Genomic DNA, 18,936 nt, shown 5'->3' with positions numbered 1-18,936 from the left:
AATTGAAACGCAGTTTATTGTTCGCAAGTCTAGACCAGAAGAGAAAGTTTCAGTACAAGACATGTAGTTATAAACAAAGCTGATAAAGCAAAACTGATAAAGCTAACACACAGTATAATACAAAGCTGATAAAGCTAACTCATAATATTATAATTAGAGCCACGTGATTAGTAGAGTTAGAAGGCGCGGATGCATAGAATATACATAGAATGTTACATCCTTCCCCTAGTCGCGATATCGAACTGGTTTAACAACTGCACGCCCTGATCTAGTCACTGTCACAGGAGTGTCAGTTGCGGCGGCGGAGTCGGCGGGTGTCGAGCGAGCTGGCGGGTCACCTGGCTTGTCATCTGAGGTGGTAGACATAGTAGGTGGTGGCGGAACCACAGTATCAGCGAGATCAGGAGTCGGTACGTGTAGCAGGTGGCGACGGTTACATCTGTATGTTTTGCCGTTCTGCTGCACAACATACGATCGGGGGTTGGCTGTTCCGACAATAGTGGCGGTGGTGTCACAGAAGCCTTTGTCGGTCTGCATACGCACGGTATCACCTGGTGTGAGTGTCGGGAGTGTAACAGCAGAGTGATCAGCGTATGATTTCTGACGAGCACGCTCTTGTGACAGCTTATGTTGTACTGCCTCAGAGTCCATGATTGTGGGTCGTAGGAGCGTCTCGGCTGTCGGTATCGGTGTGCGAGTTCGGCGAGATATGTTTCTCTGAGCTGGCGAGCCCATATCCTTTCTCGGCGTGTTGCGTTGGTTAAGTAGAGCCATGTAGATGTCTCCACCCTCCTTGAACGTCTTCTCAAGCAGGCGTTTGGCTGTCTGAACAGATTTCTCTGCCAGACCATTGCTGGATGCGTGGTAGGGGCTAGATCTTACATGTTCGATATTCCACGCTCGCATGAACTTTCTGAACTCCTCTGAGCTGTACGGCTGACCACAATCTGATATTAGAGTCACTGGTCTACCAAATCTTGCGAAATGGGCTTTCAGTTTCTTAATCACGGTCGCTGCAGAGGTGTCACGAAGTGTGTCGATTTCATACCAGCCTGAGTATGAGTCTACAGTCACCAAATACGTAATCGATCTCCAGTAGAACATGTCAGTGGCTACGATGCTCCACGGTTGCGACGGTACAGGATACGATAGTAACGGTTCTCTCGGCTGGTGATTTCTGGATGTCTGGCATATACTGCAGAGAGCTAGTGCTTTGTCGATGTCACTACTCATGCCTGGCCAGAATACAATGTCATTGGCACGTCGCTTGGTTGCTTCGATGCCAATATGTCCTAGATGGAGCTGCTGGATATAGTCGTCTTTAAGCGATTGAGGTACGATAGCACGCTCACCTCTGTAGACTACACCATTCTCAACAGCGAGTTCATCACGAAATGCGAAATACGGCTTGATATCTTCGGCTACACTGGCCTCCTTTCTGGGCCATCCAGCAAGTGTGAGTTCACTTATCTTACTGAGTACGGGATCACTGGTTGTGGCTTGCTGTAGCTCGAGATACTTCTGGTCGGTTATCGGTGTTACGGCGAGTACGTCAAAGTCTATGTGTTCGTTATTGTCATTGTCCGGTAGATAGGCGCGAGACATTGTATCAGCGAGGTATAGTGTCTTGCCCTTCTTGTATATGATGTTTAAACGATATGGCTTCAGCTGTAGTAACATACTCTGAAGTCTCTTAAGCGCTGCGGATAACGGTTTATTCATAATCGATACGAGCGGCTGATGGTCGGTTTCTACGGTAAAGTCTCTGAATACATAGTCTCTGAATCGGTTGCAGGCGAATCTTACGGCCAGCAGTTCTTTTTCTATCTGAGAGTAGCGTTTCTCGGTATTCGTCATAGCTCGAGAAGCGAAACTGACGACTCTGTTGTCCTGAAGACAGGCTGCCCCCAGCCCAGATTGCGAGGCATCGCAGGTAAGTGTCACTGGCTTATTGACGTCGTAGTAGGTAAGAGTCGTTGCATTAGCGATCTCATCCTTTATGGCTTTCAGCGCTTGTGCCTGCTGTGACTTCCAGGTCCACGCCGTGTCTTTACGGAGTAGGTCATTTAGTACGGCGGTCCTCTCACTCAGGTGCGGTATAAACTTGGCGAGATACTTGACCATGCCCATGAATCTCTGTAGTTCTTCTACATTAGTTGGGCTTGGCATGTCGGTGATTGCCTTGACCTTAGCAGGGTCAGGTTTCAGTCCCTGATCAGTTAGTACGTGTCCTACATATCGGACTTCTGTCGTCTTGTACTTGCATTTACGCGGCGACAGTTTGAGGTTTATCTCCTGCAGTCGTGTCATTACTCTCCTGACGTTGGAGTCATGTTCATCCTCAGTCTTACCAGCTATAAGAATGTCATCCATTATTATTTGGCATGGATAGTCGGTCAGCAGCTGTTCTATAGCGCGCTGATATACGTCTGAGGACGAGCAGAGTCCCATCGGCATACGCAGATATCGGTATCTGCCAAACGGTGTGCCAAATGTGGTAAGGTATGACGAGCTCTCTTCTAGTGGTATATGGTAGAAAGCTTCTTTCGCGTCAACTACCGTAAAATGCTTAGCTCCCGGTATGTTTGCTGCTACCTGTTCGATTGTCTTAAGTGGGTGATGAGGTCGTTTGATAGCCTTGTTCAGGTCACCCGGGTCGATACAGATACGTACGTCGTTACTGTCCTTCTTGGCGGTTACTACGAGTGCGGATACCCAGTCGGTAGGTTCGGTCACCTTGGTGATAATCCCACGATCCTCTAGTCGGTTTAGAGCTGCTTCTACTTTGTCACGTAGAGGCGCTGGTACAGAGCGGACAGGTTGAATGACTGGTGCTACTTCCGGATCTATCGTTATGTTGTAGTTACATGGCAGTGTACCTAGTTTGCCATCAAATAACTCTGGATAGTCTTCTAGTAGCTTGGCTGGAGCCTACGGCTTTTGCTCTACTTCGAATACCTCCTGACTAAGTGTTACAAGTCCTAATCGTACACTATCACTAAGTCCTAGTAGGCATCTGGCGTCACTATCGACTACTTCGAATCGCAATTTCGCCTGAGGGTGCGGTATAACTACAGATCCTACTGTTACTGTCTGAGCACCTCCAAAGCCTAGACTGTGTAGTCCTAGACGGCGTACTTGATCGAGCGAGATTACATTTACTTTTGCACCTGTGTCAATCTTAACCTCTAGCGTGGTGTCATTGACAGTAAAATGAGTTTGTATGTCTCCACGATTGTTACACGGCAGTGATACTGTTTCGATGCGGAACTCTTCGTGACACGATTCTGTGAGTTCATCTACAGTTCCTGGCTGCTTTGTACCTGACCTGCACAGCTTTGCATAGTGATTGAGTTTACCACAATTGTTACATTTACGACCATACGCTGGACACTGTTTCGGTGGGTGCCGTTTCCCACAGTTACGGCATGACAAAGTGTTATGACTACTTGCAGTTCTGGGTCACGTTGATGATTTAGCATGATTACTACTACAGTTAGTGTTACTGTTACTCAGGTGTTGCGTATACGATTTGCGTTTTACTACGTCTACGATCGGTTTACTGAACTCGGCTGCGTTCTGCTCTGAAGACTCGTATATCTGACAAGTTTGTATAGCTTTGGCTAGTGTTAGGTCACTGTTTCTGAGTAGTTGCTTACGTACATTATCATTACGAATACCGGATACAATTCTGTCACGTAACAACTCATCTTGCAAGTCGCCAAAATCACATTGCGCAGCTTTAGTTCTAATGTCTGCTAAGAAAGTTTGGAACGGCTCACCTTCCTTTTGGCTGCGTGCATTAAATCGATGGCGTTCTAGAATGACATTGGTGATCGGCCTGCAGATCTCTCTGAACTTCCGCTTTAAAGTTGCTACCTGCTCCCTGGTTTCTTGAGGTACAGCTACAATCCCATGCTCCGCATCTTCTGTTATAGCTTCATTGTACGTGAACGACCGTTCTCTCTCTATTGCTTCTGGCCCTGCCAAGTTGAGCAGCATATACGCCCTGGCAGCCTCTGGTTTGTCATTATATACGGCATTGACATAAATGTCATATTCTTGCTCAAATATCCTCCAGTTTTCGGACACATTTCCCTCGAATGATAGCTGCTGTGGCCTCCTCAGTCCACTGTCCATGCTTGACTAGTAGGCAGACTCTTGACACCATGTAATATGTTGGTTCTAAGTTGCTCAAGTAAGGAATATTGCTTGGAGAATTGAAACGCAGTTTATTGTTCGCAAGTCTAGACCAGAAGAGAAAGTTTCAGTACAAGACATGTAGTTATAAACAAAGCTGATAAAGCAAAGCTGATAAAGCTAACACACAGTATAATACAAAGCTGATAAAGCTAACTCATAATATTATAATTAGAGCCACGTGATTAGTAGAGTTAGAAGGCGCGGATGCATAGAATATACATAGAATGTTACACCGTAGCAATCCATCTTGTTTATTAAGAAAAGTACAAATATAAAAAAATTTTGATGCTCAAATATCTAAAGCTGTTTTCTTTCACACAAGTGGTAATCTTTAGATGGAAGAGTGGCAGAAAGCCCATTAGATAAGTGGATGAATGACAGATTCACATTAATGTAATTAACTTCACAACAAACTGCAGTGAAAATATTCCTGTTATTTATTTTTTCTCAACAAGATGAACAATAGCATCTGCAAATACCCTACTGTATTCATAGTTAGATTGTAGTATGGGTATCTCTGTTAATTATTGTTAGTCACTACAACAGGTCAAACATAAAAATATCAAACCTGTTTCTCTATGGCGAATCGATGTTAAATACATGCCGGTTACGTAGCATAACTTGGTAGGTATATATTCTACATATTGATGGCAATAATTTTTTGAAGAGGTTACTTATTTCTAAACTTTGTTCGTCCGGATGAAACGAGAACGTGTGCAAAAGTCCCGCCATACAAGCCAATAGCTATCGTAGTCCTAAAGCCTCCCAAAATTCGGATATCGGCTAAAACCGCGATCTATTTGTAGCAATCCCACATTTTACTGTAGCTCCTCGGTTTTGGTTCGGAGGTTACTTATGAAACAACCTTATCATTTCTACGACTGTACTACATAAAGAATTGTCTTTTCATTGACCAAATTCGTTTTTGGATGCCATGGGTTAACAACTCCCTTAGTGTAATCACACTTGTATTACAGGTGAAAGGCAAAGCAAGGAAAAGGCATCTAATCTAATGTAATCTACACTACAATAAAATATTACCACCAGAGTAACTCTTTGATTAATTTTCTTATAATCTAAGCTAGCTATTCACGCATTTGATAAACACTTTTTTTATGATATTTTCTAACATAAATTATTGATCAAATTCCCTTTAACTTGCTGTTCTAAAAATAATTTTTCATAATTTTCCTGATGTTGCTTTTAGAAACTTTACCAAAATAAATTTTCATATCAACTTTGGTAAAAAAAGAAAGCTTCAAACAATAAAAAAATCTGATACCAGATGCACACCTTCGACACAAAAAAGCACGCCCCCACAAGCAGACACACGCACGTGCAGGCACACACCCACCGCGCCCCACCACACCCCACCACACCCGCCCGCCCGCACGCACACACACACGAATTTGTTTAAAACTTTCTTTTCTTTATATCTAACAATTTATTTGCGTCGCCTGAGTTCCTACACTACGGGAGTTGTATATACAACTTAAAGTTAAACATATACATAACACCAAAATCATATCAAAATTTCAAATTTTATTTCTAAACCATTTACTACCCTAGTCTCAATCTTTCTCCTATTCATTCGTTTTTTTCTTTATCATGGGAGAGCGTATATTATTTAATTCCCACTGTATTCTTCAAGTTTTAAGTATTTCTCTTTACTCTTTCATAGAGTCTAAAACATAATCAATTGCACCAAGCTTGTCCACTCATATGTACGCAGTTATTCTGAAGAAATACAGCAACATAAGTTTTAAGAAAATTCTAGGTGTTGGGGCTTTACATTCTCAAACAACATAGAGCTACTCTCCGCTTTACAGAGCATGTTTAAAAGTTTGCTCTTCACAGACGCACACAAAAACATTTGTGACTTCAGAAGTTTTCTTCTCAGATTTGCCATCTATATATATATATACATGTATATATATATATAATAGATAAGTGGTCAGGCCTACTGCTAACAGCACTCTACGCTCTAAAAAGTGCGGAGTGTTCGCAACATTTGACTTTGAGATTTATATATACATGTATATATATATATATATTTAAAATATATATATATATATACATGTATATATAAATCTCAAAGTCTGTCATTCGGTTTTTTTAGCTATAGCTATTAAAATCTGGGAATAAAAAATCTATGTCATGCTGGATTTGATCTCAGACGCTTTTGTTCACTGGCGATAAACTTACCAATCAAGCAACACGAGATGCAATAGAATAAATATATAAGCAATTTAAGCTGTTGTCAGTTGAAATACGTATAGCACTCTGCCTTTCGCAATGTCACCAAAGCTTGCTCTCACGGCTCTTATTAATAAGTTTAGCAATACGGATACTAGCTTACTCAAATTAGTCATTGGCATTGTACAGGCTAATGGCAAGTGGCGGGCAACTGCATTATCTGCCACTGTTTATAAGCTGTTTTCTATTATCCGTGCAACGCCAGGAGTTCGGCTAGTAGTAAGTAAAGCTTTGAATTGCCTGTTCGGTGTAGCAGTCCAATTGACAATATTAATTTTTTCCAGAAGTCAAACTTTTTAAAGTTTTATATTATTTTATTGTAACCAATTGGAAAGGGTTGAAAAGAATATTTAAAAGAGGAAGTGATTAAATAATATATTACATAACTTACTGCACGTTGATGATACCAAATGTGTAAATTACTGTTTTTTATACAAAGTAATATTACTTACACACAGTGCACAAAATACTTACAAATTTCATCTATCGTCGGTCTCATCAGTATGTGTCTGTCAGATTCTTGTACCTTGAAGTGTTCAGTTCTAACTTAGCTATTTTGTGTAATTGCAGCCTAGTTAGCTTAAAAGCTCAAAAGCATATGTTTTGAGCACTTTATGTTTTGAGCACTTCCTACAAAAAGAGAAGTATATGATGTTGCTCTAGCTCCTGGTAATTGAGCAAAAGACCTCAGAAAACTGAATGAGACCGGGGAATGAGACATAACTATCTCAGACTAGTCTAAGACTAGTCAGAGATGAAAACTATCTCAGATTAATTGGTGGGTTCTGCAAGTCCAACAAGGTTAAGAACTATTTTTATAGGTAGTTCTGGAATAATTTGCCTGTAACAATATGTATCACTGTAAGAACACTGTACACTGCACGCATGCCAAATCATTACATGAAGGTTTTTGTTTTAAACTACGTTAGGGTATAAACTTGACTGGCATTTAGGCATTATATCAAGCTAAATAATGTTCACTAGGGTAGTATATTAGAAATGTACAAAGATATTATGTTTCGTCACTTTGGACACCGGAAAACGAGGATGTTTGAACAAAGCACTCTGCGATTGTCTACACTCGGATTTCAATAACGTTATTTACTCAGTTTTGAAGTTACTCAATACGCTCAATGTTACATTGCGGTATTATTATTGCGACAGTGCGGGTGTATGAACCATCCAGCGCGGAAACTGTTTCGTGAACTGGCCATGGATTCGTGATAATAGTTTATAGCAAATGATTTGTTAGTTACCAATGTAATCGTTATGGCATCTCCTTCTGTGTCTGCAGAGATTTCTATGCGCAATCCACAAGAGCAATATGAGCTTATACAACGAGTTGGAAGTGGAACGTATGGGGATGTATACAAGGTAAGTTGTTGTTGATATCTCAAGACAACATTAGAAATATATTTGTTATCACTGACGCCGTGTAGTTGGTTACCATGAAGAAGATCATTCCATTGACTGAATACTTTTTAAACTGCAACTGTAGACCATGAAAGATTAGGTGACAAAGAAGATGGGAAATGGCTTTTCAAAGTCGATAAATAATAAACTATTAACTATTACTTTTTATGCCTGCCATTTGCAAGTTATTTGCAAGTATTTGCTTTTCCCACTATGACTGTACCCTAATAATTTGTCATTGTTCCGTTTTTCCCAATTTGAAGATTTTTATTATTACTGTGTAATCTTTGTTATATTCGTAATGCCAAGGAATTTACGTTTTTCTAGGAATCATAAGCGTTGTTTTATTCGCGTTAAAGCAACGTTCCTTTGGTAGATAACTGCTACGTTTCACGTTATTCGGTTATGTATTGTCTGGTTTTCACTAGCACATCTTCGTGGTAGGCTTATCTAATTTAAGGCTAATGCTAGCACTGCTTAAAAAATTATATAGGGATGAGTACCTGCAAGTTGGATTTTCCGGATTAAAAATAGGTATCCTACTGTTTTTGTTAAAATTTAGTTATTTAGTACTTTTGTTTGTATACTTTAGAAGCAATGCATGTAAAGGTTTACTTTTAAAAGCAGTAGCAATAGAGCGTGTTACTTGCATATTTTTTAAGCTTTATTGCAGAGTAAATTGCTTCAAGTTTTACCAATGATATACAGTGGGGGTTGTATATCATTGGTTTTACCGAGGGTTTTGATTCTCTTTTACAATTGTCATAAGTTCTTTTTTTGTACTAAAATTTTTCATCACAAAAATCATCACAAAACATAGTATCAGATAAGCAGAAGTATTTCAAACAACACTAAGGCACAAATGCTTTCATTTTTTATTGAAATTTTGCTTTACCAATCATTTTGCCTTATAACTATTGTAAATTTTGAGCTATGTTACCTTAGCTTAAGTTTTATGTTTTTGATTCTCAGAAAACTCTATGGGTTGGTCTATATTTGTTAATATTCTTAAAGATATCATGAACATTTGTGCATGTAGTTCTTAATATCACATTTACCATCTGAGATTCATAGTAGCGAACTGGAATGTTACCTAGTAGGCTAGGCATTATCCAATTGAGCCAGCTGGTCTTTACAATGCTTTAGGACTGCTAATGAACTCTTGAGTATCAACACTCACTGATGACCTTGTTAAACTCAGTTGCATTGTTGGAAAAGAAACACTGGCACTACCAGCATGCTCAGTGACCTTAGATGATTTGCATGTTACACGCAATTATACCCATTGACACAGATTATCTCTCGAAAAATAACATGGCATTCAATTTCTAGCAAAGGCAAAACCTCTTGTTGAACAAATGGTGTTTTGATTCATGTGTTTGTATTTCTATTGGCATGGACTCGATGCATGAAAGTGTTTCCTTAAAGTTTAGCCATTATTGTTTATTTTGTGAGAAAATGTATTTCAATGTATTTACTTTTCAATGACTGATCAATGAAAAGCAGGTATTTTGTTGTAATCTCGTACAAATAATGTACCAATATAATCATAGCAAAGGCTATATTTGGTTGTTTTCCTGAAAATGCGCTTAGCTTCAAATATTTTCTAATATAGCTCATCAAATTTGTTTAGTAAAAATTGTTATTACAGCGTGGTTGAATGGAGTAACGATTTCTTCTCACAAAGGTTGTATTCTAATTGAACAATTGATTTATAGAGCTTGAATAAGTGAACAAATTAAATAAATTTTATTGCAATAATACATCAAATAATTGTAATCCTAATCATAGGTTTTTATTGCAGCACTTTTTATAGTGCTGCGTATTTAAAATAAGTCGACTATGATGATACTGTGAAACATAAATGATGAATATATGAACTCACAAGAAATTGCTGAGTATATAGCACTCATCATCTTGTGTATTTGAATGATAAGACAAAGCTAAATTATAACATTTTAAATTATTTATGAGTCATGATAAGTCAAAAGAGTGTAATAACTCGCAGTGAGGGGATAACTTCTCTTTTACTATTCCCAGATATGGACAAGCACTGAATCTTGTCCTCATTTTCCTGAACAACTTGCATGCCAATTACCTATTTGTATTATCAGTGTGTTTACATTCACTCAAAACAAATACTCGTGGGTATGCACTTCGTATCTAATTTGAAAGTCTTCTTATGAAAGAGGGTTGCAATTGTGATGACGCTGCCACATACTGGTAGATTGACACATTTAATTGGTATTGCAGGCAAGAGACCGACAAACAGGGGACCAGGCGGGAATTAAAATCGTCAAGCTTGAGCCGGGTATGTGTATGGCATTCGTATTTTGTTCAGTTTTTTTTTGTGTCCTGAAAAACTTGATGGTGAATATTGGAGGTAATTAATTATGGTATTAAAATATATTATATAAACTAAATTAGGAAATAAACTAATTCTTTTTATTACCACAACCATTGTCTCCACTTTCGATGATTTTTAGCTTTTTTTCACCTTTCTATTTCTTCCTAATCACTACTAGATGCATTCGGAAATGTTTTAAGGGTCGACTAGAAAATATTTTTATTATTTGTTGCTTTAGTGTTATGAAAAGCTTTTTATCGCAGCTATTAGTACTAGATTCCTTAGAATTCATGGTTTTCAAAACTAAAAAGGTGTGAAGTGTAGAATTATATGAAGGAAAGTTGTGTACCTATAAGATCTGAACTGTTATGTGCAGTATCCAATTTTTGTTCAAGATCTCATTTTATTCCTTCTGCTATAGACATCCATCTCAAGTTGCTATTCTAAAAATTAATTCAACCAGGCAAAAAAATGTTTTTTGATTTGTACGATTTTTTCATAGATCTCTACTAATATTCTAGATCTGATAAAAGAATTTATTAAATTATTATAGTTATAAAGTGTTTTTCATGTAAATGTTGCAGGAGTTCCAGTTTCGTAAGCCATTAGGGCATATGTGTAGTCTTGTGTAGTCTCAGTCTTGACTCATGATTGTTGAGAAAAAGTAGGAAATGAAATTTATTTCTTTACTATGCAAAATTTATGAAATTTTCTTATAAAAGTTATTCAGTCATCGCATAATGCTTTGTGGTCTAGTTTCAATCAAGTGATCTATTCAAACTATCATTTTGGATCAGAATTAATAAATGAAATATTTCCACTGACTTGGGAATAGTCATTCAATTTTAGCAGTGTTAGCATAGACAAATTCAACATTAAGTTGTATTTATTCCCAGTTAAAAACAGGCTTAGGACACAAGCCTGTTTTAGCTTGCATAATGTCAAACCTGAGCCAGCTCAACATTACGCTTGTTGATGTTACACGTAATGTCGTTACGCGTAATGTCAAACTTGCCGATAGTAGTTTTGCAAGCGCTGTGTAAGTATGTGCACAATCATTCTGTAGTATGGCAAGGACAACGTAGTGTATTGGTTTAGCATGCCTGTCTGCAGACCTGAACGCTACGAGTTCAAATCAAGTGCAAATTGGATTTTTCTTTCCTAGATGTTAATCACTATAACTGGACAGACAGACGGCGAACACCGAGATTTATATATATATATATATATATATATATATATATATAACATATATATAACACTTGTTATATATATATATATATATATATATATAACAAGTTCTAGAACCTGCTTTGGTTTCGGCTTAACAGAAAACTACAATTTAGGAGATTTTCTTTTCTGGCCACATGGAAGCCCTCTTTTAATTATTTTTTTCTAAGGCGTAACAACTTTTTGGACACATGTTTTATGTGGGTGTTATCGATTGATTATCGATTGATTAATTCTACAGGAGATGACTTTGCTATCATACAGCAGGAGATAATAATGATGAAGGACTGCCGACACCAGAATATAGTTCAGTACCTTGGCAGCTACCTCCGCAAGGACCGCCTATGGATCTGTATGGAGTTCTGCGGAGGCGGTTCTTTGCAGGACATCTATCATGGTGCGGAATGAGTTACTCTATGTATTGCAGACATCTGTTAACTCTATGGAGGATCTTGTTTAGCTCGCTTCTAAAGTTGCTTGTGTGAGGGTTTTGTTCGCTGACTTTATTTGTGGTATCTTTAGTTGAGTAACTCTGTGTGAGCACTGTTTAGTTTGATAACTCTATGGCATTGCAGTAACGGGTGCTCTTTCCGAGCCACAGATAGCATTCGTTTGCCGGGAAACTTTACGTGGCCTCGCTTACCTACACAATATGTCCAAAATGCACCGAGATATCAAGGTAGGTGTGAGGTCAAGTGAGCTGAGATCTGCAGAGAGTGTGCGAGCCACACTCTGTGGTTACTTCATTCAAGTGTAGTTTATCGTCATGTTGTTAGCAGTTTACCTTGGCTTAGTTTCTCTTGAGTAACATTGAAAAATATTGCAATTTCAACATTTTCACAGATAAAACATTATAATAAAATGTATAACTCATTGGATCCCTCCTCAGTCTACTATGAATCCAAACTGCGTCTCAGAATATTATGCCAACTTTCTGCCATAGTATTTACTGTCAGAAGGGACAAGAAACACTAAAATTTAATGGTTGTATATTTTTGAGAGCCTCAAGGAATATGGAAATCCATTGTTAGACAAAAAGAATTGATCTTTTTTTCTTTGTTCACAAAGAAATAAGTTGTGAGATCTAATAACAAACCTAAGATAGAGGCCATACGCATTGATCTCTAGAGTCGGTATTTTACTAAGTTTGTCATTGTTAGATGCTATGAGTGCATGGAGTAGCCTTAGCTCGACTCATTTGTTGACCAATTAAACTGGAAGACAAGACTCACGGCCTATCCTGGCCCCTGTATCATGGTGAGTTTCATTGTGGGTGTGGTTTTAGGGCGCGAATATCCTGCTGACGGATGACGGAGAAGTTAAACTCGCTGACTTTGGTGTTTCGGCTCAGATTACCCAGACTATGTGCAAAAGAAAGTCTTTCATAGGAACTCCTTACTGGTGAGTTGTCTTCCCTTTAACATCTACCGCTAATAAATGGATTGTCTTCTCTTTACCATGCAATACTAAGGAGTTGTATTCTCATTAGTGTTCCCTACCAAGGAGTTTTCTTTCCTTTAACATTCAATGCTAACGAGTTGTCTTCTCTTAATAGTGATTTGTTTTCTCTATGCATCTGCTGTCTTTTCGTTGACCTAACAGCATAGAAGTTCATTCATTAATTATATTGAAAATTATACAAATTATCTATTACTATGTACTATTTGTCTGTGTTTTCTCCGCAGGATGGCGCCAGAAGTTGCTGCCGTAGAAAGAAAAGGAGGTTACGATGTCAAATGTGATATATGGGCAGTGGGTATCACAGCTATTGAGTTTGCTGAACTTCAACCTCCTATGTTTGATCTTCATCCAATGAGGTATGTTTGATCTTCATCCAATAAGGTATGTTTGACCTTCACCCAATGAGGTATGTTTGACCTTCACCCAATAAGGTATGTTTGCTTTCCTGTCTCAGGTCACTAGTTCACCTTTACCCTGTTTATTTTTCCTCATTTCTCTGAAGGCCCAATCAGTATGGAATGTCATACAAGCTGGGTACAGGGTGATGGCGTATGTGTGGTGTTTCTGGAGTAATTGACATGTTTTGGTAGGTGCCTATGGTACTACAGCCCAGAGCATTTGACTTTGAGTAGTAACCTTGTATCACAGTTTAAATGTACACGTCATACAATACAGGCTAATTAGTGGGAAGAGACTGCCTAATATTGCATCACTTCAACTTGTTCTTGGGCCACATAGACTGGTGCTCTGGCCGCAGGTAGTTAGACTGTACAGGTGGTGCTTTCGGACACCTGATTGTATGAAACAGGTTGGTACTCAGGCCACTTTTAGGACCACTCAGACATTGCATCCTGGCATCAAGTTAATTCATTTCAGGATCTACTCTTTTCTGTTGGAACAAATGTTACTATAGGAACAAACTATATTTCATTTAATTCATTTTAAGATTTTAATCAATACCGGAAATATTTACAAATGGAATTAAAGCGAAAGCATTATATGAAAGCTCTTAAAATGTAACAAGATTAATTGTACAAAAAAGTTTACCTAAGTACGTGTGAACAAAAGTGTAGGCTGAGATGTGGAGGTTACGGTCGAGATATCTGGTTAACTTTCAATGGGAGATGCTTACTAATTCATGTTGACAATCGCTTCAGGTGTAGAAATAAATGCTAACCAAAATCTTATATCATATGTTGAAAAATTCATGTATTGAGGCAGCTAAAAGTAGAGATTTGACTGCATAATCCATTGAAGATTACCAAATTCACAACAGAACAGTTCGGATATTTAAAACTAAATTTAAAACTAAATTTAAAACTAATCCAAAGTTGTTTAACAGTTTAAAGAATGCAGTTTGGTAAAAGAAGGGAGGGTCTGTATAAGTAGTTGTTTTATGTCTGAGTGTGTCACAAAATAGGTTGAAATGTTCCACTAGCGTGTTGATTGGTTAATTTTTTGCATCTATTTTGACCAAAAGATTTTTTTGCAGGGCGTTGTTTATCATGTCAAAGTCGGGCTTCAAACCACCCGCCCTCAAAGACCGCAGAAAATGGACAGAGAATTTTCAGAACTTTGTTAAAGTAGCTCTAACAAAGCAGCCAAGGAAACGACCGACTGCTGACAAATTGCTTGAGGTTAGTTGTGGATGCGCTAGAAGTCTAGGTGTGGATCCATCTGTAGTAGAAGTCTAGGGGTGAATCCATCTGTAGTAAAGGTCTAGGGGTGTATCCATCTGTAGTAGAAGTGATGGATTGTTATTACATTTAACTACTAGGATAAACTCTGCCCTCGTAACAGCAGTAACAGTCATGTTCATGGTTATGCAGCACCCGTTCATGCTGGGCAACCTCACAATCAGATACACCAAAGAACTGTTAGACAAAATGAACTCACCAAACCTTCAAGCGGAAGAGCCCGAGGATGACGAACCAGAGGTAGGTGTCCGCTCCCTTTGTTTACCGCTTATTGTTAGCCTCTACACTGGCTGTGGGTCTCATTTCATTGTCTACCTGTTTATTCTCATCAACTTCCTGTTAGTTGTATTAGCTTGTTATTCTCATCGACTCCCTTGTTATTCCCATAACACCTTATCAAGCTCCTTGTTAGTTTCAGCTCATTTTATCGACTCTAGTAGAATCAGCGTTGCTGGTAGTCACGAATAATTACTATGTTTCCATGATGCGCAGGATTGGCAAATTTGAGTCAATCCACAAGTCAACCGCGTCATAGAAACGACATAAATCCACAAGCAAAGTGAGTTTTCTGATTCGCAAAACTTTATTGAAACCATCATGCTTGCGAATTAGAAAAACAGCACTTGCAGAATGATGCGCATTAAAATTCCGCGCCAGCTATTCAATTTTAAACTTTTCAATAAATCGAGTTTCACGTGTTTGCATTGCTAACAATCCATCGTTTTTTTTACGTCATCAAGTCGTTTGCACATGCGCTCGTTCACTAAAAAGCCGCCATATTTGAAGAAAACGATCGTTTTTCTTTTATTTACTAGTAATTTTAGGTGTTGTTTTGATACTATAATAAAAAAAATTGCAAACCAAAACATCGTTTTCAAATTATCATTGCAAAAGTGTCGTGTTTTTAACAATAAAATTGTCTATAAAGATGGCTGACAGCGATAAAATGACGTCACGAAAAAACGAAGGATTTCGTCGCTAACTGCCTCTCCAATTAGTAACTTATAGCTCCAATTAACGTACAATTCCTTACCTTTCTTCAACAAGGCTCCGGAGTCAATCCGCATCATGCAAATGTCCATAAAAACACTTGAATCGCATGGTAACGCAACTTGTGCACAACTCTAAACCAGCACGATACGTGTCATTGAAACATAGCGATGACTCTGGCCAACCCAGCCTATGATCGACCGTCCTAAGTAGTTGTGGGCCATCTGGTTACTAGGTCAGAGGTTACTATGAGAGGTCAGAGGTTACTATGAGAGGTTTTATGCTTATTCAATTTTGTAAATCTAGAAGAAATATATGAAACTTCACCCAACTTTCTACTGAACACTAAGACCACAGGCTAAACTGTTCTTCAATGGTTACTGGTTATATTTAGGAGTATCTTTCTTGAAAGTATTGGTAAAACTATAGATGGATTGTTAGTATTATGCTCTTCCTGAAAGAATATAGCCTTTAGAGGTTTGACATAGTATCATATCAATACACAGGGGTTACTATCTCTGTCAAGTGGTGGGATTAGCTCTACTGTTCATAGCGCTACCATGCAATCGGGTCACTAACTCGTTGTACACTGTTACCATAACATCGCACTCCTCACCCTGTTTGATTCTCTGTGGAATGCGCATGCAGAGCGAGATAACGCTATCTATTTGCTGTTTGTGTCAGTCACGTTCTATTAAGTATTTCCTGTTGAGGTTAGCTATTTCCTGTCAGTGTCACTGATTTCTGTCAGTGTCATTAATTTCCTGTTAGGATTGAGACCATCTCCTATTTAAATCGTATTCCTAGTCATATCTCCGTTTTCTTTAATACCCTCAAGTCATGTCTGTTTATCTATCAGATAACATTTTCCAACACGCTGTCTAAAAGCTTTTCAGATTCCATATGTTAGCTCCTGTTATTTATGCGTGAAAACAATTAATCATTGACTGAGGACGTCTCGTAAGCAGTCGTTAATGCTTACGCATGTACATATGTTTGGAATTATCTTCTCTGTGCGAGGCCCCAATTAGATCCGTTCTTAAGACCTGATGTAACCTGAATTTTAGTGTACGTTGCAACATCATGTTTAAATTATTCTGTATAGTACCGAGTCCTATACAGTACTAGTACTGTATGTACTGCACTGTATAGTACTTTTGTAAACTGTAATAAATAATATAAAAAAAGACTTATTAGAAGAAAAACAGTTCCATACCACATTAATTATGAAAGTTTAAAAAAGTTTAAGTAAATTTCAAAAATCACCACAGTAAATTCTAAAAGAATCATGGAGAAGCTGAAGTAGAAGAGCCATAAAGAAGGTCAAAAATTTGATCGCGTGAGAGAGAGTACGACTCACCGTATCACCGAAACTTAGTGACACGAATGAAACTTAGTTTACAAATATTTACATGACTTACAAGCTAAATAATTTAAGACAGAATGATACTTAATAGTGTTCGTCACTTCCAAGCTGCATAAATCGGTACTGCTGTAACGCAAGGACTATACTAATTTCAACAATAAGATATCTACACAGTAAAGGTGTAAACACACTAGGCGATTTTATCGCGAGCGTCATGAGGAGGGCGGAGATATCGCTAGCGTGTGCATAAACACACTTGAGCGATTCACTAGCAAGCGATATAATGGGCACGCCCACAAACTGCCAATAAAATTCCGTATCATTAGTTTCTTCGGAGTTGTTAATAAATTTAGGTAAGTCAATATGGCGCCGTCTAGGCGACAACGTAAACAACTTACGCATTTGTTATTAAACCTATCTCACTTTCACGGATTGTACACTGCCTACACTACAAGGAGACATAAGAAAAAACGATTATTGCATTTTTAACTGTAATATTTTTTACTATTTTTATACATATTTTATTTTGCAGTGGTTTTTTATATTTAGGCCTAATGTATTAAATATTTATCGTTCTCAAGATGGTCAACCTGCGCAACGATTGACTCCAAATGTTGGTTTTCAACTTGGATTTTTTGCAATTTTTGTTTGTTATGGTGCACAAGACTGGGAGTGCTATTATTAAATTAATGAACAATCCAGTGTTTGTTCTGAAGATGTTTCAATATTAACAAAATAGCAAATTGTCGCTGCTGTACGTTGGTGAACATCGATAAGAAATAATTACCCGCCATAAAATTGCATTCTGGTAAAATCCAACTAATCGAAATGCATCTCGCTAGCGATAAAGTTGTGCAGAGAAAGTCTAACGTTATCGCTCTGGATGAGCACGCTGGGTGAATTCTAGCGCAGATTAGCGCCACGCAGCGCGATATCGCTCTAAATATCGCCTAGTGTGTTTATATCTAAATAGGAAGTCAAACAACGCTTTTAGTATGCACTCAACACATTTATGGTACAGCCAGAAGTTGATTATTATAGGCTATAAGCATAAAATACTGATGAAGATATCAGGCTATATTGTCAATCAAGCGTTGTAGAGACACACTTATATCCATTGTCTATTTAGCCACCTGCTACTTGGTTGTCACATATCATTGTCTCCTTTACTTCTTGCAAAAACCGCTGCAACCTAGCAGTGATGGGTGGTGAGTTCAATCAAGCTGTCATATTTATAACCACCTCTAAAAGACTAAAATTGGCAAAAAAAAGGGAGAAAGGCAGAATAAAACTACGCAATGGGCATTAAAAAGACTTTTACAAAGAAATGATGGCTGAGTTTTGTTTTCATCTTGACTATTCTGAAATCATTTATCACCAGGTTGACTCATACTCTAAGCTTGCATTTATTTACTTCTCTTCCTTGCTATGCCACAAACTCATTAGAGATTATAAAGCTTTAAAGATATTTAGGTGTCACATTTGGGCAGGTGTTTGACAAGTGTCAGGTGCTACTTTGTGTCACCTTCAATTGAATATATTTTGCCGTTCAGGCTCAAGCCTCTTTTGAATTACAATTTTGTAAACCTACAGAATTCAGCTCTCAAGAAAGTTGCTTACGACAAGCGTAACAATGCGCAGGTAATAGACAATGCGCAGGTAAATAGTGTGAAGTCTGCGATTGTCTGACACGGATTGCTATTGGCTGGTTGGTGCATCGAGCAGTCTGGTTTGAGCAGGAGGCTTGTTCTGGCTTACCCTAGATGTGTGTTAATGCTTTTTTCCACCGGTGAACAACATCAGTGAAGTTGGGACAACAGTAGTGGTAGATTGTAGTCACTGGATGAGTAAAAGGTTTGTACAGTTAAAAGTTAGTGAACACGTAACCATGGACTGACATGCCACCCACAAAGACCAACAAAAATCTGATACAGTTGTCGTAACACAATTTAAAAAATTGATTCTAGGGAGAA

General features: G+C 38.3%; 3 protein-coding genes across 4 annotated transcripts in view; 1 reads left to right on the top strand and 2 right to left on the bottom strand.

Moving 5' to 3' along the window:
- The window catches only part of LOC137396451 (denticleless protein homolog), a 36,305-nt gene extending 31,404 nt beyond the window's left edge, over positions 1-4,901 (bottom strand). The window contains exon 1 of the mRNA XM_068082735.1: positions 4,772-4,901. Coding sequence (XP_067938836.1) covers positions 4,772-4,805 — 34 coding nt within the window. The 5' untranslated portion in view covers positions 4,806-4,901. The remainder of the gene's footprint in view (positions 1-4,771) is intronic.
- LOC137396452 (uncharacterized) overlaps positions 1-18,936 on the bottom strand; it is a 140,377-nt gene that overhangs the window by 19,352 nt on the left and 102,089 nt on the right. The gene's annotated exons all lie outside the window — the stretch shown is intronic.
- Positions 7,654-18,936, top strand: part of LOC137396782 (mitogen-activated protein kinase kinase kinase kinase 5-like) — a 48,105-nt gene continuing 36,822 nt past the window's right edge. For both annotated transcript variants that reach the window (XM_068083091.1, XM_068083090.1), the window contains exons 1-8: positions 7,654-7,833; positions 10,126-10,183; positions 11,691-11,846; positions 12,025-12,128; positions 12,735-12,850; positions 13,135-13,266; positions 14,403-14,547; positions 14,740-14,847. In XM_068083091.1, the coding sequence (XP_067939192.1) occupies positions 7,729-7,833; positions 10,126-10,183; positions 11,691-11,846; positions 12,025-12,128; positions 12,735-12,850; positions 13,135-13,266; positions 14,403-14,547; positions 14,740-14,847 (924 nt within the window). In that variant the 5' untranslated portion in view covers positions 7,654-7,728. The remainder of the gene's footprint in view (positions 7,834-10,125; positions 10,184-11,690; positions 11,847-12,024; positions 12,129-12,734; positions 12,851-13,134; positions 13,267-14,402; positions 14,548-14,739; positions 14,848-18,936) is intronic.

Source organism: Watersipora subatra, chromosome 5 (assembly GCF_963576615.1).
Source record: "Watersipora subatra chromosome 5, tzWatSuba1.1, whole genome shotgun sequence".
In the NCBI taxonomy this organism is placed as follows: Eukaryota; Metazoa; Bryozoa; class Gymnolaemata; order Cheilostomatida; family Watersiporidae; genus Watersipora; species Watersipora subatra.
The sequence above is the reverse complement of the archived record's forward strand: the minus strand, read 5'-3'. Positions and strand labels throughout refer to the sequence as shown.